Genomic DNA, 27,532 nt, shown 5'->3' with positions numbered 1-27,532 from the left:
CGGTTACAGCTGGAGGCGTGGCGTCAGTTGAGCAGGGTCATAATAATAATAATAATAATAAAAACAATAACAATAGTAGTAATGATGATAAACATTTACAAACAACGTTACAACGTTAAAATAAGTTTTTATGGCAAATAAATCAATAATACAAGATTTAAAAAATAAGACCCCCAACAACGATAAGTGCTTTAATGCAATACAGATACAAATCAATCATGGTAATACAAATAAAAACATGTTAAAATGACATTTGAAAGAAAAATACATTTTAAAAAATTAGATAATTATAAAAGCATGTCGACAAGTGTAAGTTCCAGTTAAAGGTTGAAGTAAAGAGAAATGTTTGAAGTTGTCGTTTAAAGAGTCTTACTGAACTAGCTTCTCTGATATCTAACGTCAGTCTGTTCCATAACTTTGGAGCTTAGATAACAAAAGCTCCTTTAAGCTTCTTCTATATTCTAAAGGAACTTACACAATAAATGAATAAAATAAAAAATTTTGGTCCACGAAAGAGAGAAAAAAAATCTGAAACTTACACAACAACAAAATACCACAAAACATATAAAAGCAAAAAAGGCATTGTGTCTTTCATATCTTAATGTTTTTTCTCTATATTCTTTATCATCATGGGTTTATTTTAAGTAGGCCTGTGTGGAATATAATTATATTAATGCTGTCTGTTAAAATGAGAGGAAATAATATCTTACTCCCCTGACTGAAGGTGAAATGGTTACCTGACAGTCATTCTTGATAAACTCACCACTAGGTGGAGTGATGGGTATTCATAATGCTCATTATCATCATCATGAGCTCTGGAGGTGACGTGCACAGAGCAAACTATTTATCTGCTTTATATGAAAGTGTCATTTTGGATCATTAAGCTTTTTATATTTATGACCGTCACCCCTGGGTGAAATACAGAAGAGCAGGGGAAAGTGGGAGGTAAGTCAGCCCACTGCATCTTTGGACACAGTTGAGTTAAAATCAATAAAATGGTAAGATTCTGGGACAGACACTAAGAGAGGTGGAGATGATGAGAAAGACTGGAAGACAAAACTGGAGAGAGACAAGTGGAGCAAATGGAAGAACATCAATACAATGGACAGAAAGGACAATGGGGAGAAGACAGTGAGACCTTGAGGGCTTTCATTACAACATAGAGGCCAACACTTTTACATTAAGCATGACATTTACCTGGATTGCTGCCATTTTGAGTTTTTCTCTGCGTCCAGAGGAGAAAACACTGAGTGGTGATGGAGAGATGGAAGAAGAAAAGAGGAGGAGGAAGGAAGCGAAGTACAGGGTCGAGACCTATAATCTGTTCAAAACCAATCACAGCCCTAACATGCTGGACTTGAACCAATCACTCAAAGTCGCTCCTGATTGAAATGAAAGATAAAGAAAAAGATGAACTTTTATTTATTTTTTTATCTGTGTACCATTTCTAGTCTGAGGGTCTGTTTTTACTTCATTTCTGTCTTTCACTTCCTCCTCTGTATTGACCAGAGACATGTTGGCCTACTTAGGATTTGTTTCCCCCACCAGGACCAGTAGATTTATCTTCTCCCTATTTGTGATTAAAGCAGTAATGTAAGTTGAATCTGGTTCATCTGTGATTTCAGTTACTGTTTCTTATCTGCACGGTTTCTCCCTGATCACGACCTTCAACCTGGTCCTGGATATTAGGACAAACCATTAATTGTTTCAAAATTGGGAGGCAAAATCAAATACTAACATATGTTTGTGTTTGTGTGATTGGACGAGTTGATGCATTTGTGATGGCCACTACATCTATATCCACTGTGTTTGATTAAATGATAAATGATAGATTATCTACATATGGAGCTTTTCTAATCTTATCAAAGCAACATTCACACACAGTTTTATGCTTTTTCTATCACACACTTCCACCACTGTCAGTTTGAGGCTAAGCAGCTTGCCTGAAGAAAACTTCAGCATGCGTACTGGAGGAACCGGGGATCGGGCCGCCTTGTGCATAGTGGACGACCCGCTATACCTCCTTGAAAGGATTTGTCAAGGCAGAAAGCAAGTATACTATCAATATCAATTAATGAAAATAATAAAATCTGTAATATTTCCAAATGTGGATCTTTTGACGGATTTCTCCAAACACAGAACAGAATGAAGCTGTTGATGTGTGAAGAAGTTAATGGGTTTGTATTCAGTATACTTTCTGTATATTAAACCACCAGAGGAGGGAAGTAGAGGACTAGGAGTCTAGTTTGCAAACACTGATATGAAAACATCAAGGAAAACCAGAAATCTTAAGTCCTTTTCTCAACTTTCCATTTGTGTTATCTCACCCTTTGGATATTAGTTTTCCTTAAAAAAACATTCCCTCAGTAAATGTTGTATAATCAGTGACAGTATCATGGAATAAATTATACCTGGAAACAGAGTGGGAAGTTATTTAAACATCTTTTTTCTTCAACATCACATTCTCTGCCTTCTCTCAGTCAGTCCGATAACAAATGGGCTCCTGCTACTGCACCTTAGCAGATAGGAAGTTCGCTGACAGCCAGTTATTTTATAATGCCGATGCAGTACTGTCCAACAGCACTGTTTCCCCCTATCATAAATTTAGTCATGGTAGTTTCCCTGAGCCAAGAATCCAGCTACAGTCACAGGTCTGCACAATGATGTTCCGCTGACAAGCCACGGCTGCATTTATTTATGTATACAGAAAAATACTGATTCAGTTTTTCACTCTGCTGCTTTTCAGTGAGTGTTTTAGTGTGTCGGAAAGTTTGACTACACAGCGACAGTTGGCATATTTTGCTGCGAGCAGCCCACCAGCCACTGTCGCAGGTGTCCACTCTGCAGGGGTTTGCTCCGCTTTTGAATATTTCAGAGGCTCCGTGGCTCCTACAGAATGATTGATCGGCTCCTCCTGCCCCACATTAAGTCTCTGCTGGTGGTGGTTGGTGCAAAGGACAGACTCCTATAGCCGGCATCGTCCTAAAATACATGCAAACAAGTAACACATGTATATCACATGTCTTCTATCCACAATCAGACCTTCACATACACTAAGAGACATTCACACTAACTACTCGTACACACGCACATCCACGTCTCTCTATAGTTGTAAGGACACTCATTGACATAATGCATACCCTGGCCTTTACCCTAACTTAACCATCCAAACCCCCTAACCCTAAACTAAACCTAATTCCAACCCTGACTCTAAAACCAAGTCTTAACCCTCAAACAGCCCAGTGCTTTTTTGAGGACCAGACAAAATGTCTTCAAATGTTGAAATGTCCTCACAATGATGGCATTGAACCAAAATCGGCCCTCTCACACACACACACACACACACACACACACACACACACGGGTACCTCAACTCATCAGATGAATGCAAGGACATAATGACCTGTTTTATCTGTGTGCGTGTGATGCATTTAACGACCACTAATGATGACTCAAGGACGGCCAAGCATGTGATAAAACACCCAACAGATAGAAAATAATATTAATAGAATATAATGCTATAATTTATAATCTCATGGGATGATGTTGTTTTCAGTGTATGGATACATTCTGCATTTAGAATGAAATAAATGTGGATTGAGTGTTTGTGTTTACACACACACACACACACACGCACCGAGTAAACACTGCAGAACCCTGAAGCCCCCGCTGCTGCACAAAGAGCTGTTCACATGTTTATTCAAAGCTTGACGCAGCATGCAGCATGTTGTCGCTGCCTTTTTCGTGAGTGCTGGTCGTCTGTTTAGTCTGAGTTTATTTTTGTCAAACATAATTTGACTCGACACTTCCTTGGGCCCTAAACAACAGTACACACGGTGAGTTTTGAGATCGATAAAAATAAAAGTTTCTCGAGATATGCGAGTCACATTTTAAAAATAAATATTCTTACATCTTTACAGACATATTGACATGTTGTTCCTCGCTCTGAACATTTGGAGCGACATTAATATGACATTATTAATAATTTTGAAATGAGGCAGACATCTCCATCCATCATCACCCGTCACTTAGCTGACACCAAGTACTGTGGCATCGCTCCCTGCATCTCTTCAGACTAAGATCAACACATTTACTCTCCACTGCTGAACGGTGGCCAATGTTTTCATGTAGATGGATCGCTGCAAACCCGGCCATGAAGGTCACTGCTTTTTCAAGCTCATCCCAGCGCTGAAATGAACTTTAAAGACTTGATCAGCATAATAGTTTTGTCTGCACACCGCATTGCTATGCTGAAGCCTGTGATTCCCGCCAGTAGGTCATGCCAGATAATTAAAGTGAGAAGCAGAAGGAAATTCAATACACTCTATTACAACTAAGGGAGCCTTGGACTCAGGGGAGACCTTCGTATTCATAGATGTGACGTAACGGATAAAGCATCAAGTAGCTCTGAGTCACTGTGGAGACACAACTCCTTAAATCTATCATGCAGCGCTGACTTCAGTCGTCTTACATAACAGATCACTATGATATTCCCGTGGCTGCATGAAGAGACACCCTGTTAAATGCTTTTTAAACGACTGGTCTGTCTCCACATCCCTTGACCTGTTCTCTATTCATGGTTTGACTTTAAGAGATACTTGAGCACAGAGTCAGAGTCAACACAACTTTTATCTTGTTATAAATACGACCAGCAAGACTATGAGGAATCCATTTTAACGGGTGCAGTGCTGTGGAGCTGCTTAGTCTGTGGTAATGCTGGTTGCAGAGATCAGATCATAATGATCTAACAGGCCAGTTATTATTGCTGGTCCCTGATGTAGTTTAGCCGAGGACGTAGATGACATGTTCTACTCAGTCGCCTCAAAACTATCTGAACTATCTCTGCATCTTGTTGGTTTTGTTTTGTGAGCACTGATGAGTCACGCTTGTTACTTGTTGGATAATTAATGAGAAACGGTGAGTTTTTGGAAAGTCGTGTGCTGCTGGATTTTAATCTCGTTCTCTGGATTAGGGGCCATATCACATGAGAAACAACCTGAAAGTCCTGAGGGATCAGGCCTTGATTTTTTGAATTTGGCCTGTCTGTGATAACTTGCAAAGTAATATTGAAACTATTGACATTAGGTGTAAGTCAAAACTTGTTTAGGTGGTCTACTTTTATTTGTAGCTTGAAGTACCTACTTGACATTTGGGTTTCATACGTTGCTTGTACCATGTTTCATCAAAGTGACGTCTCCCTTCTCCTGCACCGTCACTTCTCTGTCGCACCAGTTCATTAAAAGTGGAGCTGAAGCTTCTGCTCAAACTTCTGAAAAAGGAACCTTCCTTCCTGCTGTTTCCCCTGACGTGTGTGGGCAAGAGTTGAATTCAATATGACCTTTGGTGGAATGTGATGGCAGAGAGCTGCCAGAGCCCGGACTGACAAGTCTGCCGAATGCTCGTCTCACCACAGCAGTTTGAAACGACTCCTTCTGACTCCTGAGTCCCCCCCCCACACACAACCTCACACCCCCATGCATCAGCGAGGAGCTTGACTCATGACAGCGTCTCTCTCACACAGTGCAGTGACTGTGGGAACAAATGCACTTTGGTGCATGGACACACACGATTACATATACAAACTGTCCAACTGTGGACTCCACAGGTCAGTTCATCTACATTTCATCTGTCAGCTGAGAGGTCTCTGGTGTGAGGTGAAGAAGATTTAGTTTTTTCACGTTCCTCTGATTGCAGTGGATCCCTACTGAGAGAGTCCACCAGTTACTTCTACAGATGTTAGCCACATCAGTCCATATGTCTTTAATCCTGTCTGTCTGTGGACCTTTCTGTCTTTCATTTTTCTGTCTGCTTTCTTTCTGAAACCCAAACTTCATCATCAGAGCTGCATCAGTGGTTTCATTGTGAGTTTCACTGCATAACATTTTGATTATAGTTTATTTTTACCTCCATGTAGAAGGTTATTTTATTCATCTTCGCTGGTTTGTTCATTATTTCGGAGGATAACACAAAAACAACTGAATTAATTCATGGATCTTGAAGGAAAAGTCATATTTAGGGACTGATATCAGCTTGACGGAATTTAAGGGGAATGTTGGGCCTCAGTGGAGGTATACACATTGTTTTTTTATTTTTCTGTATGTTCTTACTAAAAGCTTTATCATAAGAGCTGTTTAATGACAATAACCTATTATAGATTACACTCCCCTTATCTAATAGCTGTAGTAACGCCAGTATATACACACGTGGAGTTTTGTGTTTGCTTCAAACATCAGCTCAAACAGGATCAGTTGGACGAGCGGCTGATAAGTGTGCCGTCTCGCTGCCTTCGCCCCCAGGAGCAGGTGCTCTCCCGGTGGCCGTCCAACCACACCAGTTAATTAACACCACTCAAGTGTGTCAAGAGGAAGGAAGAAAAATGAGTGCTCTTAGTGGTGTCACACCCCGACCTGCACCGGCAGACAAAAGGGAGATGCTCGGGGAATAACAATGAACACGTTTCAAACTAACGTGGTAATAAATTATGAGAATTCTGGGAGAAAAGGTGTATTGAAAAGCACAACAGATGTACAGGCTGTTTACAACCACACACAATGGCAGGTGTAATTAATGCACATAATCTCAGGGCTGCAGAACTGAAAATGCACTTGTAAATAGAAGAATAAACTTTCTATCAAGAGGGTCACTGCAGTAAACACAGTGATTGATGCTTTTTACGTCCGCCAAGGAAGTAATGTTTTCCTCAGCATGTGTTTATTTAATTATTTGAAATTTGTTACTTTGCAGGATTACGCAAAAACTACAGAACTGATTTCAGCCATTTGGACCTTGGTGGACGTCTCTGAATGCTCTTCAAGTTAAACATATTTTGCAGGAAAAGAGAGTGAAGTTTGGTTGTTCATTATTTGATGGAGGTCACCTTCACTTTCAACTTCTGTAATTTTTGTAAAAGTGAGTGAGAGCAAAACCTGTGACTGACATCGAGCTCCGGTTCAATGTTCCCGACCACTTACTTAGTTTTGACCTACAAATCACTTCCATCTTCAACCAAGCATCACAGCTTCTCTCTCTCTCTCTTTCTTTATATATATAAATATATATATAGCTTTCCACCAGCAAACCTGTTCATAGAGCCAGACTGACCTGATGTGGTCTGCATTCCTGATGACCATTTAAGAGTAAACATGATTTAGGAGATCAGGTGAGACAGACTGTGTCTCCCAGTTCGTGTGTGTCATGTCACGTCCATCCGTCTTCCAGCTCGGGCTCCTTTTGACACTAATTAATCACACACTCAGCCCACACAGCTGAAAGACTGAGAACGCTTGATGGACTGAAAACACGTGACCACACTACGCCGATAAAGTCATCCAGGTTCTTTTATTTTTCTACAAAAATATTTTACATTAAAAAAACCACAGCTTGAAATATACACAGCCCACCTGTTTTTTTTTTTGCAGAAACCATGGAATATCTCAACTCAAATATATCTGTGTCTATATTTAAACTGTAGGTAAATATATCTGCAAGAAGAATACTGTAAATCTATCCTGTGAGGTCTGCGAAGGACGTCACCAATAGGAGCTTGGATTGACGAAGAGAAAGGCTCAGTGAACGATAATCTGATCGAAGCAATATGGAATCACAATCTATCCATATTTATTACCAAAAAATACAACAAAACCAAATACTGCCTCCGATAATGGCAGCGAATGTTGAAATGATGAATTTGTGGAGATAGAGCGGTTCTTTAAAAAGGCGGGAGAACAGGAGAGGGATTACAGCGAGGATAATGACGTTAAAGGAAAGTCTGGGACCTGATGTCGAACAGGAAATCATTCATTTGTCTTCACTTCCCAACATCCCAGTGTGAACCTTTCTCCGCACTGGAAGGTATTCACCTGTCTGACTGTTGATGCCGTTCATCTTACCTGTCGACATCCCAGCATGCCATTCCTGAGTCTTCCTGTCCACATCCCATGGGGCCTTTCATCTGTAAACCTAGCTATCTAGAAACTCTATATCCCAGCATACCTTTCACCTGTCCTGTTGCATGCGAGGCTGTCTGCCACCCGTCAAACCACAGGATCTATGTTTCTAAATGTCACTCTTTGCCCTGCTGTAAGTCTTCCAGGCAGCTCCTCCTGACGGACTGATTTAAAGTCCTGCCTCCTTGTTTAGGATTGATGGACCCGAACCCCGACCGTGACCAAAACCTCAACTGTAACCAACTTCACTGGTGAATGCTGGGAGGCAGTGAGCAGCTTGGCGAGCAGGTTCTGCTCACCAGGTGCCGCTTAAAGCAACAGACATTACAGAGAATACGCTTATTTACTTTGTTGCCTTAACTTATATGAAATAAGATCAAGAGATTTAAAAAAAAAGGCCACACCCAGGATTGGGTTAGCTTGGCTTGACATAAAGTCTGGAAACAGAGAGAAACTATAGACTGTAAAGATGGACCATATGGTAGCTCCCCAAAAGTGAAGCCAAATCATCTTGAATGCCCCCTTGTGGCTGGCTAGGGTATAGGCCCTGTTTATCCACATGTTGTTTTGCAGTAATATTAAACATGTATTAAATAGTTATATTAAACATGTATTAAATAGTAATATAAACATGGATTTCCCCCTTGTTTCCAGTCCTCATGCTGGGCTAAGCTAACCAGCTCCTGGCTGCTGCTTCGTATTTAGCGTACAGACATTAGAGTTCGATCTTCTAATCCACCTCTCAGCAACATTTTCTTGAATTCCTTCAAAGTAAAACCAGACCTTTTTACCTGTGTCTATCTGCTTACATCCCACAGTGCCATTCATTATTGCTGTAAACTTGTACATGAAAAAAGTAAATATCATTGGTGCTGTTAGAATACTGTTAGATTTAAAGTGATCATATTAAATCCCGATCATCAATTAGTTTTCCTCTCAGAAACAGTTTAGCCAGTTGTGATTCTGTGTAACTAAGTTTGTAAAGGATGGTTCGAGCACTGTCGTTGTCAGTGAATTGACGGCTACTAGGGATACCCTAGTATAATAACATGAGAACTGTATGCACTACCCATACTGGAGTGGAAGGCGCTTGAGATGACACCAAATGGCATGTGAAATAAATAACAGCGAAACAACTGCAGAAAACATACCGATTGATATTTATATGAACAAATGTTAGAGTCTGTATTTCATGTCCCCTGGCCCTCCACTTTAGAGTCTGTCTCTTTCACCTCAGCTTGAGAACTTTGTCCCGTGCTTTGGTATCATAGCAGTTCGGAGCTGAGGGCCAGCGAGAGCGTCCAGAGTGGTGGCAGCAGCCAGAGGGGAGAAGGGGAGGGGCGGGCGCCCAAAGGCGAGGCGGTGTCCGAGGTGCAGGAACACACCTCGTACCCGTTCTCCGCGTGGTCCGGGTGATGCTGCACGTTTCCTTTCGTCTCCGTGCTCTTGGGCTCTGCATCCGGAGAGTCCGACTGCATCTCCGTGCACAGCAGCCAGTCCTTGGCGATGAGGCGGGGGTACCCTGCCTCCACCTCCATGCCACTGCCCGGCACTTTCCAGTACTCCTTCCCCTTGAAGAAATAGGACGAGCCTTCACAGAGAGAGAAGAGAGAGAGGGCTGGTGTTTATTTGTACTATGAGACACAGACACGTCCATCCATTATCTATTTTACTCATCCTCTGGACAGGACACCAGCAAATCCTAGGCTGACATAGAGAGCTTCCTTACACCCAAATGATCAGGTATGTGCAAGTTTTCTAAACACGGGTAAACTTTTTATAGAAATGTGTTTGCCTCCATGTATTTTTCTCCTGGTAAAATCATGTCTGACTGCAGGTGCTCTAACTTTGCTGTCTTGCCAAATTAGCCGGATGTCGTGCTTCAGTCATGGAGATAATAAGAACCTTTGTCTACAGCGGACTCATCATACCGGTTGTACCCAATGAAGACGGGAGAGCACGCAACATCCACACAGAAAGACCCCGATCGAACCATGATTCTAATCGTGAATCTTCTTGTTGTGAGAGAACCAACCAATGGAAAACAAGTCAATACAATAACAAATGTCACACTCTCTGCCTCTCCCACCCAAACATTATGGACATTTTGTATTAAAATACAGCAAACAGAAATCTACGTGCAAGCTTGTTGAGAAAGACAAATGTATAATAACAATACGAACGCTCTTCTGCTCCCTCCTTTAACTGATTTCTCTCTCCCTCCAGAATTGTTCTTATCACTCCAATTCTCTCATCTCATCATCTTTCATATCCATCTCATAAACCTGTGATTTCTCAGGGGCTTCTGTCTCTTTAACACTCCTCTCTCTCACTGCTCACCGTCACTTGTCACTTCATCTCACGCAGAGTATACGCGGGCCGTTCTTTTCTTGTATAGAAATGGGGTTTGGGCTCTTGAGCGGAACCTGCGAAGTTGGCAAAAGCTCAGACACAACACAGACCTCCTAACACCTAACAGGGAGAAAAGCTCCTCCAGACGTTCAGCTGGGAGCTGCTGCCGGAGAGAGAGAGGTGAAGCTGTGCCCTCCCACCGAGAGCGACCTGAAACAAGGTCTGAGCACCTCCAGCTAATCAGTTGTTTTTGTTCCAGTATTAACGTCTACAAGTGCTTTATCAAACCTTAATGTGGACAAGGAGAGGGAGTTTTCCTCTGAGAGGACTCGCTGGGTAAGAGCTGCTAAAACAATGTGAGGTAAAGTAAACATTATTAATCCCAGTGGGGGAACATGTCCAGAGCGTTTGACCTATTATAATTGCTCAGCAGCAGCAGCAGGGAACCTCCTGAGGTCCAACTCCAGAGCCAAAGCTCAAAGGAACACGCTGATATGATAATTTTAAATGGTCAGGCAAATTTAATCATAACATATCATATTATATCTAATTATCTACGGTTTTTCAGTTATAAAATGGAATGGATCTCTCAAGTTAAACCACATCACTGACCTTTTAAATTGAACAGGATCAAGAGTCATCACACTGACTTGAAGTATACTTCACTTTAGCACCTTTGACCAATAACAACTATTTAATGAAAAGAAGAATCATGTTCCTTGGATTAATGAGACAACAGAAAAGAAAAGCACAATATTTAATATCAGCTTCAAACACCAGAGCTATTTGATTTGTGAACTGCCAGTAAGATTAAAAGTGGGACTAATACTGTCATTTCGAGATTTATGTGAAAGATATATGTAAAAATAAAATAGGTTCAGATATCATTAATGTTTTATGTTATTCTGCACCCGAGTCAGGAGTAAACACAAATCTTTAGTTGTTTGAAAACTTAGTTTGCAGATATTAATTTACCGCAATAAGATGAACCTAAATAGAAGCAATGAAGGCCATTTCCACTGCAGGGACACATTTTTCATGCGTTGAGCAAGAAAATAAATCTAATATTATTTGTGACCTTCAGAGCGAAGGATAACAACTGTCTTATTGATTAATTTCATATTTTGGGACTCATTAGATCTCTACTATTGTCCCCCACATCCTCCTGTGCAGCTCAGTGATTAAATCCAGTTATGAAAAAGGCTCTCGGTTTCGGCCTATTTAGTCCGGGACTCTAAATCTCAGCGAGTTTATTAATAAACTTTTCAACTTCCGACTCTGGGAGAAACATCGGAACAAATAAGCTGCAAACAAAACAAATAAATGATGTATGCACTCAAATGATGTATGTATTGTGTATGCAACTAAAATATCAAGAAGAAGACAAGATGCATCAGTGTTTCATCAAAACACTGAGCCTGCATAAAACTGTATTCACACAAATTTAATGTGGGTTGGTGGGTGGTTAGGAAGCTGGGTACGTAGGTAGATAGATATGTTATTGATCCTGAAGGAAAAGGAAACATGGAAACAAATCCAAACATATATTGTGCATAGGTAGTTTTAATGGAGGCAGTATACTGCTGATGCTTAAGATCAAGGATAAGGAGAGAGATGGGAAATGGAAGGAAACACACACATCAACACACACCATGAGATAAATATGCATCAGATTAAGCTTTACGTTGGTATTTAATTGTTCATTAAAATTGTTGTGGGTAAATATTGCCTTGGGCTTTCTTAAATGAAAAGTCTAATTTATTTTGAGGAAACTATATCACTCACTTGGACACTGTGGTAAATGTCTGATAGTGTTAATTTATACATGCAGGAAATGAGAAAAGCTGTATCTTAAATGAAAGATTAACAATTCTTCTAAAAGATGAGGCGAAGCCTTGCAGGAAAAAAAATCTAGATCTAACAGGACTAAAAAAAAAAGTTTTGTGCTTCCTGAGTCCAACATGAACTGTGACGTAGAACTTTCCCTGATTGCAGATCAACGCTCATAATTGACCGACTTATATTTGGGAAAGGTCGCCAGTGACTGATGAGGACTTTTTCCAAGTTAATGTCAATCGCTGTTTAGTGGGCGACCATATGTCACAAAGCTACGAGCCAATTCGAGGCTGTTACCGAGAAAACAAGATGCGTGTCGTCCATCTGGCGCCGACACTTCCTCCCTGATGTGTTTCAGAAATTACACTATAATTATATTCTGGAACCTGTTTAATTATATATGAACAGAAGGCATTGGCCCCGCTGCCACGATCAAACACCACAAAGGTCTACTTTATCAGGCTGATATGTTTGGAAATGCAAAGCCCTTCGGAGGCTCTAGTTGTCCCCATTTCTCAGATATCAACGATATTTGATCAACGTCGTTTGATCATTTTACACATGGTGGTTTCAAAATGCAAGCATGAATTAGGGATAACTTGATGAAGCAAACGTAAACCTTACAGAGCAGTATCATCTGATTTCAGCCACTGAAGCAACAAGACCAGCTATAAACATTAAGATCATCTATGATCCAAAACAATGAGCCAAAAGACGATAAAATGCTCCATAGAGCGGAGTCGGAGGATTCATTCAGCAGAATTTTAATCTGGGGATATTTGAAATTATTTTATATTCTTAAGTTTTTCGTCTGTCGAGTTTTCGTCTCACTTTCAGAGAAGTTTGGGGCATAAAAACATCTACTCAAAATGAAAATGTGCATATAGTGTGTGCATGAGGGATGGAGGCACTGGAGGTTGAATGCTGTAAGGTAATTTAACTGACACTGATGCAGATACAGTGAATCTGAAGGGCAGTTTGTGAATGGAAGTTTCTTTCAATTGTTTTTGTTCTTGCTCTGGCGCCGTTCAGCCCTTTTACAACCCCACCGTCTGCTCGGCCATTCAAATGACAAACTTCGGTTCTACCTCGGAGCCGGGCGGCGCTGTATCAGAAGATGGATCTGCAGAACTGGATCAGGATCGACTGCGAGACATCGATTGTGCTCGGGTCAATGCCGGGGGAATGTCCTGCGGTGGGACCTCCTAAATTAGATTAGTGGTCGTGTCATGCCGGTGTTTTTCAGACGGTGCGCTCTCCGTGAATCTGACTGACTCGGCTGAGTTCGCAGGGGCAGCATGGATTAACAAGAGGAGACCAGCTTGTGGATTTATAACAAGCAACACGGCTCTCCGCAGCGTTTGCAGCGTAAAGGTCAGGGCTCTTGTTGGCAAGCTGAGCTGCTAAGTCTCACCATCTCTTTCTGCTACACTGACTTATTGTCTGTAATCTAAAAAAGTTTGTTGTCTGGAAACTTGAGCTGCCCGTTTCCAGGAGGTCTCTGAAGGAAACACACGCTGCTGTAGATTTTATTTCCCACAACCGCAGCTCATTTTTTGTGGGCGTATATGTCATATTACCAAAAGCCTGCATATCTGTATCTGTGTGAGGTTGGTGAATAGTGTTTTATTTACTGTTATTTATTAAACACAACAGTTTAAGTGTCTTTCATATGAAGGTTGTTTCCTTCTCAAGAAGTTAATTTTACCTGAGTGACACAAGTTTTCCCTGATTTTTAACAGCTCCCCTCAGAGTCACATAAAACTTTGTTCTCAAATTTTCATTACTTTTCCAGTGATGAAGAAATGTCTGTTTATCGCTCAGTTTCAAATGTGGTTTATTTTAAATCGAATGTCTCTCGATACGTGCAGAGCATAAAGATTTTTTAAATCACTCTGCAACTTCACCCATAAGTTTAGGTTGAAGTGCCTGGAAATTCAAAAGATGCATTTTAAACACACACATTATAAAAATGTGCTTCGAGGTAAGTTATCTAAAAGTTTCAGATGAAGGGTTCGTTTTTTAAGGCTACTCACCGTCCGACCACCTCATGGCGTCGTCCAGATGTGGCGGCAGCCCCTTCCACAGCGTGCTGTCTTTGGGGTAGCCCAGGTCCATGTGTCTCAGGTGGTCGTCGTAGCGCCAGTAGTGGTTGTCCTTGAAGAAGTAGGTTTTGTCGTTGTGCAGCCAAACAAAAGCTGCATCTAAGCCTTCCAAGGGCAGACCAAAGTCACTGATTGGACGAGGGTAACCTTCCTCCACGTTATTGTCTTTAAACACCCAGTACTTGAGGCCTGAGGGGTAAACACAAATATAATTAAAGGGAAAAATAATACCTTTGTAGTTTGAAATCTATACACCCAGTTATAAAAGTTAAAGACTTATAGAGTTTGGAGGCAGATATGACACAAGATGTGTTCACCTTTAAAAAACACAATTTTGTGGTCCCCGGGTCGCTCATACACAGCATCGATACTGTCCAGATTGGGTGGGAGGCCCCTCCAGAAACGATGGATCTGAGCCGGGCGAAGAGAAACCAAATGCTTCTCTCGAGTTAGTCGCCAAAAGTACTTCCCTGTGACAGACAGGAGCAGGTTAGAACTGTTTCATGAAATCCTTCAGGAGCCAAGTACAGGAACAATCATATCACAAGTCCTTCCACGTCCAACAGGCTTCAGAAACACTAAATGTAAAAGTGGTTTAACATTTATAATTAAAAACAAAACATAAGTTGACCTTGTTACTACATTTATCCATCTATAAAGTATAAAGAGTTAAAGAGTATAAACAGACTTCAGCTTTAGCTGATGCACAACACATATAGTTATTTTAACTAAATTATTTTCAACTTGTTTTGGCAAATGGGAGCGGTCTTGTTTTAAGTATATTGTAGCCAGACTCACAAATGAGCCAAATACATCAATTTCATTCTCAGCAGATATTAAGGCCAGACAGCCTGGCCACTAACACAACATTTTGTTTAGGCTGCAGAATATGTGATGGTGTCTGAGTCTGTGATTCGGGCCCTTGGAGCCACACATGACTTGGATTTCTATCGATTGCTGGAACCACTCTGTGCTGTGCCCGGACCCTGTCCCTAACTCATTCACTCTGTCTTACTCCATTCACCTCTTTTCCCCCCGTCACTCTCTATCTGTCAGTCTGTCTGTCTCCCTTGTTCACTCTTTACTTTCAAGCTTGAATACCTTTGAAGAAGAAGGCCTCCCCCCGAATTTGTGCCACGGCATCGAAGTGACTGGTGCATCTGTCTGGAGCGTCTCGTGCCAGACTGAGAGGGAAAAGTTGGAGGAAGGAGGAAAGTGAAGTTGGAAAAGGAAGAGTTAAATCCATTTGCACACAAAAATAACCAACCATGAGGTAACTGCACTGATCGTCTGAACATGTGGATGCATGTGCATGCTGTCCCTACAAACTAACACAGTGAGGGGCCCCAGTGCATTTATCCCTGGGCCAAATAAGTGATTTAAAGCAGTGATGTGGTTGGCCTGCCAATGATGAAGCCATTAGCACCACAGGGCGACCACTGTGAGTGGGAGGCCGCCAGCCCTTGTATTATCAACAAAGATCTCCATTCAGAGCCCTATTAACACGACACCACTGCTTAGTGGGCAGCATTCGTGACCTTTGTCAAAGTGTAATCCAGCTTTTCCCTCGCATCCCGTCCTGACGGAGGAGGTGGAAAACAAGTAATGAGGGCAGGGAAAAGCCTGATACTAGGGTAAGTGGGTTTTATACGCCTCTTCAGCTTGGAACTGTTACATAGACTTTGCATGTTTTTGGGAGTGCATGCAGGGAGGTCAGCAAGCGTTGATGTCAATGTCGTTTGAAGCTCAGTTTGATCACTTCCGGCGTAAGCTGCCCCCTGTTGATCGCTTTAATTCACTATATCTGAGTGTGTGAACTCACTGGCAACGTCTCTGCTTGAGTTAAATCTACATGATTAACTCGGTGCTAAATTACACAATAATTAAAGGAGTTGTAACTCTGCAGGATAGAAACGGAATGATAGTCTTTTTTCTGGTCCTGATTGTATGATTGAGGCGATATAATTTGTCGTCCATCTTCTGATTCAGTTTGCGAGCCTAACTGATGGACTCCTCCAGTCTGCTGTCGCGGTATTTGATCCAGCGTGAGAAATCAATCACCAAACAGATTGTCTGAAACATTTTTATTTATAGTCAATTACTGGCTTCACTGTTTATCATCTTTTCTGTGGAGCCACCCTCATGTCACTTTGCCAATAGGGACCATTTATGGTTCGCAGAGGATGATCCCTGAGGCGATCTTACCTTCATCTCCTGTCTGCAGCTGAAACATCCACCTCTACATATCCACTCATCAGATTTATGATCCCTTGACTATTTTGTGATCACTCTTTTTCATCATTATATTCTCTCCCCTCTAATGTCCACCTCAGGCTAAATAATAAGTTAATACCCAGATGGTCATGACATTTTCAGTCACGGTGGCCAGAAGATACTGTAAAACGGAGTAATTGTGTTGATCCGTCTGCTTTTAGCACCAGAACATTGTCATGACACTGAGCACGCTGCAGCTCCTGAGGCAAACAGCCTCTAAATCACATTGTTATTAGATATTTTATAATATTTTTCAGTCCTCCTGGGGCAGTGACTCCAAATCTGAGTGTACCTGAACTGATTCCATTAAACAGAATTAATACATTGACAATTTTCTTTTTCAAAATGGTGGAGGCAATTTTTCAAATAAAAAACTCTTTTCAAAAATCCTGTAACTTTTTATTATTAGATCCACTTCTATAATCAACAGTTGAACAATGAGTAATTTAAAATCAATGCAGGAGCCCATTTGGAACACGACAGGTTGTGTTTAACTGACGGGGCTGTGGGGATACACGGCTCCACACAGAAGTATTTAACTTCGCCTGTCTGTGTTCATACACAGGACATTTATGACGCTCCACCCTTTTTACTACATCAGTGGACAGAATCACCTGAGGGAGGCTGGACAAGAATCAATCGTGAGCTTGTGAGTGTTTGAGCCAGGCTGTAAAAGGAGTAGATCGAATTTTGTTGATGAAGAGGTAAGAGTGGATCATTTCATGAGCTTTAGTGGCAGAATAATTGCATTAAAAAGACGCAGCATTTACTTACAAGAGAGTTGATCTGTTTTCAGGGAGGTCCAGCAGGACGGGCGGTTCAGCTGTCTGCGAGGGGTTTCCTGGTCGATTGGTGTGGGACACCGAGTCTCTGACGCCTGAGGAGGAAATGTGATTAAAGATCAAATGAACAGACAAAAAGAAACGTGACTGTGTAATTTTGATTGATGTTCCCTCGTACCGTAGAGCTGCCAGACGCGGACCTTGTCCTCATAGGGTAGGTCGTATTTCAGAGGGTCTCCTACAGGACCCTGGTAGTACGGTCTCATGATGGACTCCATGGCGGAGGTGTGGACCAGGCCGATGGCGTGACCAAACTCATGGACAGCCACCGCAAACAGATCCATCCCATGGGAGTCTGAAGGACACGGAGAGAGAGAGGGATACAGAAGATGGATGTAAGTCAAAAGAGATCATGAAGGTATTTTAAAAGGACCTGCAGAGATCTGTTGTGTTTTCACCAGTGTCTGTTTGCTAGTTTGTTTAAAAGCAGAATTATATTTAAGATATTTCTAGTTCAAGTATATTACTTTATATCTTAAAGTATCTATGTCTTAATGTTTTGTTATAAACTTGTGCTTGTATGTCTATTAAGAATTCATAAATAAATAAAAAAATGACGAACCTTCCTCACACTCACCTTTTGAAAATGAACTCTTATGCTTCAGAGGAAACACCAAGGTTTTCACAACCAAAACATAATCCTCACTTTTGATACTTTTCAGTTCTGTCTCAGCTTCAACTCCAGCATAGATCACCTTGCTGCTTAACATTTGTGTCTCGTGTAGAACCAACACGACCCCTGTTTGCATGTTTATCCCTTTCATGAGCGAACTCTAGAAGTTGTAACTTCAGAGGCATGACAGACAGCTCTGGTGGCTTTGAGTGCTGTTAGGCATGTGGTGTGGTGAGATAACTATGGTAATACAGCCCGAGTCCCTGGGCTGCCAATCAAAACCTGTGTGTGGAAAAAAAACCCCATCTAAAGAGGCTGCAGGTTATTAAAGCACATTCACCCTCGATGTTCGGCTAAAAAAGAAAAGGCAAAGCTTCCAAAAAGTCCTTGTCTGAGTCTGTGAAGCAAAACAAAAACCCAGGCCTTGGAGATTTAGATTTGCAAAAAGGCAAGTGCTAGCGTGTCGAGCCAAGCTGGCTTAGAGTTCCTGGGTGGCTGGGCTCAAGTCTGCGTTCTGTTAACCTCATGTCGGCCTCAACTTGGGAACATCTCGGTGTCGAGCTCTTGCAAGAGACAAAGGACAGTTGGAGACGCGGGCTTGCGCTCACAACACCTGGGAGAGTCAGAAGTAAAATGCCAACTCTAATCTACAGGAGCACACGGTGCAGAGAGGAAAGGTGGATCAAAAGAGGGATTGAGGGTGAGAGAACAAGGGCTCAGAACAAAGTAGGTACCATGTCATCTTATTTACAGGTCGACGGAAAAAAAAAAAAATCCTACTGCCAGCTGACAAAGACGAAGCTGAGAAATGTGGGTCGATGGAGGAGATTGATCGAGTTGGACACCCATGAAAGAAAGAGAGAGAAGAGAAGCGAGCAAGGAAGAGAGAGAAAGAAAGCTTAAGTGTAAACAGAAGCAAAATGGAATTACTGCACTGTTCAGGGCAGGAGAAGTTACTTATACATTATAGATCTGAACTGTTTTTATGGTATTATAGGATATTGCATTTTTAAAAAAAATCTCATTACTTTGAAGCACAGTAGGTACAATATATCAAGGGGTACCTCTAGCTTGGATTTATCATGATGTATCCAGAATGCTACAAACATAGCCTGGAGCACATGGTTGAAAGTTTGATAAGGACAGCATACGGTAGATGGAAGGATGCAGGAGCACTTCTAGCCAAAGGCTATCCTCTTCATTTGATGCAAGTCCCTGTAGTGCTGTGACCTTGCATCACTTTGTATTGCAATGAGTCTAGAATCAATATCTTTTTACAAGAATATTTGATGTTTATAAAAATTCTTTGCTATGTTTAAAGAAGATTGTTAATGTTCTGGTATAAAAAGCAGTAGTAGTAACCCTACTGCTAACGCTAACCCTACTGCTAACCGATATTTTGGAATTATTTTAAAATATGACAAACATTGATTTTAGAAGTTTGGGACAAATATTGAGGCTTCTTCATTTTTATAGAAAACTGTTTCAGCAGAAGAACTAATGTTATTGATTGAGCTGAAAATAGTTTCATGAACATCCTAAAAATCCATTCTGACAATATCTGCACCCACAGCTGGCCCACATACATATTTTATCTCTGCTATTTTTTTACTTTAAGTGTGTGGATGCCATTCCATATATAAGATTATTGGATATCACAATGTAGGTGTTCTTTTATTCCAGGCTCTTGCACAGCTCATACTCTAACCCTGGGTTGGACCTGAGGAAGGAAAATTAGATTTCCTAAATCTAAATATTTTTTTGAGTTTCTTGTCTGAACTTCACCTGGGATCCAAGTAGTTAAACTAAAATAGAAGTCAGATTCTTGATCTTAAATACATGTTATATTGAGATATGTTTGGAAATAAAAGAATTTCAACCAAAATACGTGTTCGGCAGGAATTTTTATCTGTGAAAAATAAATTAGTTGTACTCTCTGGTGGGCCTGTTCATTCTGGGTGATCCAATCACAGGTGTGAATGCACACAGATTTATCATAATTATGTTGATGTTGTGTTAAAAGCTCATTTCTGTGCCGTCCCTCGAGAGGCCAACAATCTGTCAATGCAGGTTCAAGAGACAAAACAGGCAAATTAGCAGATTATTGTCAGAGAATAAGAGGCTACACAAATCTAAAATTAAAACTGTATTTGTAGAGCTGTGGAATGAACTAAATGTCAGACTGAAAAATGACTGTGGAGTTCCGCAGTTAATTGCTATTATCAGCAGCTATTATCCTTTTTCAGTGCATGAGGAAAAAAGAGAAGATCTAAAATTCTTTCATTAGTAAGGACCTTACTGGTTTAGAGGTCCCATATTGTTAAAGACATTTGAGAGGATGGATTTAAACTTCGAGTGTGTGAGAGAGGACCAGCTTTCCAGAAGTTGGACTTTTTATCATTGTCTGCCTTGAAAGCAGAAACATCAAACGAGACGAGATGATTCACAACCATCTTAAAAAGACGTATTTTTAACTCTGTGGCCAACTTCCACCAGACTGTCCACTGCTGAGCGTGAACGTGTTTTCTTTGTTTTAGTTCTCCGTTTAAATCATCTTTTGTCTGTGTTGAGAATGACGTTGTTTGAAGAGAGAATTAGATAGGCATCATAAAAACAAGAAAACAGCTCTGAGCCCTCCCTTCCTCCCTCACTGCTCCGCTCCCATTAATCAAACTCCCTTCTATGCAGTTAGTGCTGTAAACTACTACAGCATTAAGCCATCATGTGCTGCCACCGGCCTGCTGGGAGGTCTAATTGAAGCAGATTGAGCTGCTGCAACATATGGTTCACTGCTTCAACAGGGCAAAGGCGAGAGAATGGAGATGAACGCAGCTCCTTGCTGCGTCATGGACTCACCAGCTGCTACAGTCAGCGTCATCCGCACTCAAGACACAAGTTTTCAGCTCCGTTTCCCGGGAGGAGGACACCACTAAGAGGCTGTGAGCCCCGGGCAGTCTAAGTTACAGCCTGAGGTTCATCTTTGATCATCGTCATCATTAAGGTATCAGCAGGAAAATAAACATGTGTATTATCAACACATGCAGAATACATCATATTATGTTATTAAGTTATTTTTAATGATGCATGAATGTGTTAGCATCATGTTAATGCCAAAACGCATGAGGTGGAAATGACTTGAATCATTTTATAGTTACGTGCACTGTTTTCATTACCATTTGTTTGTGGGTTTGATTTTCTGTCCGTCAGCAGAGTTCCTCAATTACTACTGAACTGATTTCCATTAGATCTTGTTGAGGGGTGAATGGTAAACATAATAGTATTTATTTAGTTTTCCAAACTCATCGACCAGTCATGGTGCTTTACATTCACACATACATTCACACAGCGCTCCTTCAGAATGCAGACTGGAGGAGTCAGGGATTGAACCAACAACCTTTTGGTAAGTGAACGACCCTCTCTGCCTGGTGCATGACCGAAGAAATAACCTCTTAAATTTTGTAGCAGTTCCAGATAAACATTCTTTAACATGGTGACATAGGGCGTTAGATTCGGCAGAGGTATGTGCTGCCCTAGTGCCCTTATAGGTTCACATTAGCCAAAGGGTTAAATGGTTTGGGCTCATACCAGACAGGTTAATACATCTCAAGCATCAGGTCCCTGGTTTGACTCCCGACTGGCTTCACCATTTACTGCATCACATTTCCCCTGTTTCCCGTCTCTAGGCCAAAAAATATACTTTCATATGAGCATCGGACAATATTCTCCATCTTGTCTGATGTTCAAAAAATTGTAAAGTAGTACAAAAAGGAAATATTCACTGACGCCTTTTTAACAGACATTTCTGCACAACACTGCAGATCTCATCACTGTGCCATTGTGTCCAAATCACTCTTTTATTGACTACCATTGGAGCAGCTGTTGGCTGACAATACAGATTAGTGCTGCTCCGAGGTCTCGCAGAGGCGAATCCTTTCAGCCTTTCATTGCCACAAATCAAACCAAACACTTTACTGTCAGATAAAAATACTTAAACCTAAATTAAAAAATACTTCTCTCTCTCTCTCTCTCTCTCTTCTTTCTTCTTCTAAATCATTAATCTGTAACGATATTTAAAAGAACAACTGCAGTGAAAACCATGTGCTGCAATCGAATACTGAAGTGGGATCAGTCAATTAACAAAACTGTATATTCTTTGTTAACTGCTAAAAAAACAATGTCTCCCAGTGGCAGATTACAACGGATTGTGTCTTTATGGCAGGTAGAGGAAATGAAATGTCACCTTTAATGCCTCATAATAAGCTCATGGTAACAATTAACCACAGTTTGATTCCCTGCTGCGTCCTGTATCAGAATTGATAGAACTAACACATTAAATATTCATTACAGAATCTGGAACATGAACAAAAGGTAGCAGCACAGCATGGCTCCGTATAACACCGTCAGCGCTCTAGTTTTGAGTTAGTAGACACCTCTGCAAACACAGAGTTTCAAACAGCGTTGGGGCGCTTGTACATTTGATTTTCAAAGCAGCCTAAGACAATGAGATTTTAACAAACACGCACTGGGCACTCTGATGACGTTTCTAAAAGGCGACGGAGGCAAAACTGGAAAAAACTAAAAGAACACAAATATCTCAGGATGAAAAAGAGGTGTCATACATGTAGAAGACCCCAAAGAAGATGTTAACACAACAAGATTCGAGAACTTTTGGCGATACAGGCCGACGCCAGTGTCGATGTCCTGTTAACAAACACGTGTGATTTCTGCAGCTTAATTTACAACTCCAGAAAATATTAATACGCAAATGTCTGGATATTTTTCAGAGTTCATTTCTATAAACAGCCTTATAGTCACCTACATTCAGTTCTGGGAGTCTTGGTAAGACGTTTGCTAGAACATCACTCCTCCCTCACCAACCTTCCAGCGTCTACTTCCTAATGTCTATCAATCAATATGACACATGCATATTCAAGTGCATGCATAGAGCACTTGACATTTCCTCACCTGGTGATCTGAAGGTCCACGCCTCGTCGTCATCAAAGTGCGTGTCCCCGGCGGTGAACCTCTCTCCAGGGAAAAACGCGTGTGCCACTGTGCCCCCCGGCCCGTCAAACGGATATCCGTCGTCGTGGTCGGCTTTAGTGAAGTCGATCTGAATGTCTGCGTCGCTGCCGGCCACCTCGTGGAAGTTCAGCGGCGCGATGTCGCTCCAGACTTTCAAGGCGTAGTACATCAGGGCTCGAACGGTGTCCCTGCCCAGTAAGGCTGAATCCTTAGGGTAGGTCCTCACTCTGAGAGAAGGGAAGGAGAGACAGGGAGTGGATTAGTTTCCTCACACTTGATCTGTCATGTTTAACAAGCTGCTGAAAAACATCCTCCTCTTGAACCACATTTATCAGGATGTAGAACAACATTAGATTATTTTGGCGAAGCTTTGTGGCCCCTTTGTGCTCAACAGCATCGAGAGGGGCAGAGTTAAAAATAGCTGCAAATAAAGATGAAATAAAAGTCTGGTTTGGTCCAAACGTAGTCAAAGTGAAAGAACAATCGTTCCTTACATTTATTTTTCTGATACAGTGGAATGAGTGTGAAACATGTTTCAAATAATTTATTTTACTTTGAAAAAGTAGTTTCTTCTTTTTTTTTCCTGGTAATAGAAGATATAAGTTACTTTTACTCTGTTATTCAAACCAGATATTCCACACACAACACGAATGATTTAGACAGGAGGCCAATTTTCGTGGGGATAATATTGAAAGAGAATTTCAGACATTAAAGTGGTAAATTTATGAGAGAAGGAGACAAATTCACAAGATATTTTTTTTAATATTCTCTGTGATTATAAAATAATACATCTGAAAGAATAAAAAAGGAGAAAATCTCTGTGATGACAGAGTTATTTACATGTTGATGTTATCGCTGGTCACATCTATTAAGATGGGATTTGTAAAGTAAGGTGTCATTAATTCAGGATAACCTCATGTTTCCCTGCTTGACTCAAAAACACACCTCCCTATAACCACCTCATCTTTACGGGTCTCCCGCTCAATTCCCGACTCGTGCTCCAGAGACCACGATCAAAGGTCTGACTTCTTTAGCTCCTGCCTGAAAAACCATCACTCTCTTGTTGCCCTCAGGCTTCGTCTGCTAGAAACCCTCATCTCCCCAGTAAATCTTCACTTGATGACTTGTACCCATGTTCAGCATTCAAGTTCACACACTTAAAAATAACAGATTCTGGACAAGAATCACATTTATTTGCAAAATCTTATTGGTAACCAACTTATTGCAGATGGTTCCATGACAGTTTTTTTCTTGTAAATGTGTATTTATATTATATATTGTACATGCTAAAGGATTTGACTATACCCATTCAAGTTCAGTTTACTAGCATCAACAGTTTTAGCCTTCATTCCTGATGCTAATCCATTAATTACTTAACAACTGTGTCTTTATAACAAAGCACTGACACACAGTAAAAGCGACATGATTTTACAGCAAAAAGAAAATGATTTATACCACAGGTCGTTTAAAAATCGAATCAGATTCTATTCTATTCTGTGGGGAGACCAGAGCTGTACAATAAGAATGAATTTTTCATGCTCACAAACATGTGCCCACACTGTCCACTTACTCATGCTGACTGAATGCATGGCCCTCATTGCTAACCACTGTATTGCCAAGGTCACAGCAAATAGCTCAAACCCCACAGACAATTCACCTGCTTATTAGTCCTAATTCAGACAGACGAGGGAGGGGGGGCAATTGTGTATAACTGTGCAGTTTGTGTGTGTTTGTGTGAGGATGTTGATGAGAGAGAAAGATGGAGAGGCTGCTTGGCCAGAGTGTAAGTATGCATCCAAATGTATGTGTCGGCTTGTGTGAGTGTGCAATTGTAGGTAAGTCCTGCAAGGTCGAGGCGTTCCTGTCCTGCATCTCATATGAAGAGAACAGTCCCAGGGAGCGGCTGGTGTTTACATAAGGAGACTGCAGGAGCAGGGACAATGAAGCAGGTGTCACTTCTCCTTTGAATTTGATGAACTTAACAGACGGTGACAAGGATCTTGTTATTTTTCTCAATCGTACAAGTTGATTGTAACAATGCTACTGATTATGTTTTAATCAAGCGGTCCGATCTTTATTAAAGAGCGCGTCTTCTTCAAGGAAATGCGAGTGTGCTTTTTAATAATGTAGCTGTTATTCTATCCTCCCATCAACCAGCAGTAATTCCAGCTCAGTCAAAAGTTCATTCTGTTTTAATTCACTTCTTGCGGCTGTGGCTCAGGAGATGGAGCGGGTGGTCCTCTAACCCAGAAGGTTGGTGGTTCGATCCCGGTCTTCCCCATTCTGCATGCTGAAGTATCCTTTCGCAAGATCTTGAACAGCCCTGATGGCTGTACGTCCCCAGGTTAAAACTGACTAATGCCTTTTTATTCACAAATAGTAAAACAGTATTTTTCGACTTTGATTGGATTAGGAGCCACCACCCAGGCACAGTCCTGACCTTCATGTAGCTCTGATGCTGCATGGAGGTCAGAACCAGCAATATCCAGAGCCTTCAGCATCCCAAAGCAAATTCACACCCGACACGTAGCCACCACGGAGCTGCTGGACCATCTCAGTGACCTTTGACAGCGATATGTTTATGGATGAGGCTTCCTCCAAGTCCTCAGACTCTGCCTCCTCCACAGAGGACGCACTGTTTCCGTTCATGTTTGTGAATGTGCAGGATCTCATGAAACTGACAACGTGAAGAAATTCTTTTCTGTCACATCACTGTTGTGAAGAGGGAGCTGATGAAGCAGCTGATCTACATAAATCAAAATCCAAATGAAACATCCGCATTTCCATGAAATTTATTTTTTAATGAATTGCAGGGAGCGTAGTAAGAAGTTATTTCCTGGTCACTACATTAAAGAAAACAAATTTAAAAAAAAAATGTTTGTACCCTGTTGCCAAAGTGAAACAAATATTTATTAGATGGGAAAATATAAAGTATTTGAGTTTTTGCAATGGTACTGCTATTTGTATGTATCCCACAGGTGAACTGAGCAGATATGTCAGTAAATACTTTGCAGCTTTACTCATTTATGTAATAACCCATTCCAGCTGAGATGGCTGACGATAAATTTGTGACTTCTTTGGGTGCAACAAATGGGACATTTATTTGCTGATCCGTTGTCAACTCAGTGGAAACAAATGATGCCAGTAAAAAGTTGTGGTCAGGTTTTTGTGGGGCCCAACGCAGCGGTCGTATCACTGCACGGTTATCCCGACTCATCTCTGAAATAATAAACTTGTGGATGATCCTGCTGTGAGATCGAAGCGTGAAACGTTTATTTTCTGGCAATTTTTCCGACTGTGACTGATGAGCAGTTAGAGAGTTATAATCACAAGAGCCAGCAGCGTTTGAGAGGAGAAAAAGTGCAGATCTAAGTGTTTTTGGCTGCAGCAGAAAGCAGGAGTCATCAGCCGTAACGTGGCCGAGGGCTCGTTTAGCTGCAACAGAGCTCCTGAGTGTGCATCACTGACTCACAAATAAATATCAGAGAACAGAGAGACCTGCTAGATGTTTGCACATCAATCTAATCTAATACCTGCATTAAGAGATGCTTACATCTAAGAAGCCCCGGACACTACTGAGTCAGCAGGACTGACTGTGGATCTTCCTCTGTGGTGTTTAACTGACACACAGGGAGCAAGAAGAAGAAGTGGGTGTTTGAGATGGAGAGGAAAAGGGCATGATGGGAATTGAGGTCAGTAATCGATGAGAGATAAAATAGGTCTGGTCAAAAATATCATTACGATAAAAGTTCTCATCATCAGTGGATTTTATGAGCTCGATAAAGATCCTATTTTTAAGTTTAAAGAATGATGATTGCTCCAGAGTAAAATTTGCACTAATCAGATTGATTAGTTAGTTAATAATAAATCAAATGTTTTTGTGGACAGGAAATAACAAACACGGGCTCAACATTTCAAAAATCGGAGGTAAATCATTTGAAAGGATATTAAGTGTTATTCCTCTTTACCGTACGTGTGAAATGCATAACAATTATATTGATATCATTCTTATATCTTTAATTGCTATTGAAGAAAATTTTACTGTGATAAGTTTTATTACCCGGCCCTATAGGGTGAAATATACACTATAACTATATTTATACATTTATCAAAATTCTTACGTTAAATTGAAACACGAGTATTACATTTCACAGAACGTGTATTTATCTATTTAAAGATAAATCGTTTCTGCCACAAACACGTCTCTCTTGTCTTCTTTTACTTCTTCTTTTACAACTACTTTGCCAGAGGGTTAATCAGAAACTCGGGGACTTGCTTTTAATTTGAAAGGACCGAAGGACTTGGCTTCTTTTAAAGTGTGGTTTGCTTATTTCTGATAAATTGGATTCGTTAAGGTTTTGGTCTGTTAATTTCCGCGGTCTGAAAACCATCGTGTTGTGAGAATAGAAAAGCTTTTAGGGCTAAAATCTCTTTGACTTTTAATAAAGAGGCGGACAGGAAAGGTTCGGCAATGGGGTTTATGTGTAATTAATTTTTTGTGGGGCCAAATTAACATCTATCCACCGTAAAGCAGACCAG

At 41.0% G+C, this 27,532-nt stretch overlaps 1 protein-coding gene across 1 annotated transcript in view; it reads right to left on the bottom strand.

Moving 5' to 3' along the window:
- Window positions 1–8,336: 8,336 nt before the first annotated feature.
- The window catches only part of mmp17a (matrix metallopeptidase 17a), a 60,225-nt gene continuing 41,029 nt past the window's right edge, over window positions 8,337–27,532 (bottom strand). The window contains exons 4-10 of the mRNA XM_020081617.2: window positions 22,934–23,220; window positions 17,474–17,650; window positions 17,288–17,390; window positions 15,341–15,423; window positions 14,557–14,709; window positions 14,171–14,428; window positions 8,337–9,537 (exon numbers count right to left, since the gene is read on the bottom strand). Coding sequence (XP_019937176.2) covers window positions 9,212–9,537; window positions 14,171–14,428; window positions 14,557–14,709; window positions 15,341–15,423; window positions 17,288–17,390; window positions 17,474–17,650; window positions 22,934–23,220 — 1,387 coding nt within the window. The 3' untranslated portion in view covers window positions 8,337–9,211. The remainder of the gene's footprint in view (window positions 9,538–14,170; window positions 14,429–14,556; window positions 14,710–15,340; window positions 15,424–17,287; window positions 17,391–17,473; window positions 17,651–22,933; window positions 23,221–27,532) is intronic.

The sequence above is a fragment of the Paralichthys olivaceus genome, chromosome 18 (genome assembly GCF_024713975.1).
Source record: "Paralichthys olivaceus isolate ysfri-2021 chromosome 18, ASM2471397v2, whole genome shotgun sequence".
NCBI classification, from domain to species: Eukaryota; Metazoa; Chordata; class Actinopteri; order Pleuronectiformes; family Paralichthyidae; genus Paralichthys; species Paralichthys olivaceus.
This window is presented reverse-complemented; position numbering and strand designations above follow the sequence as displayed.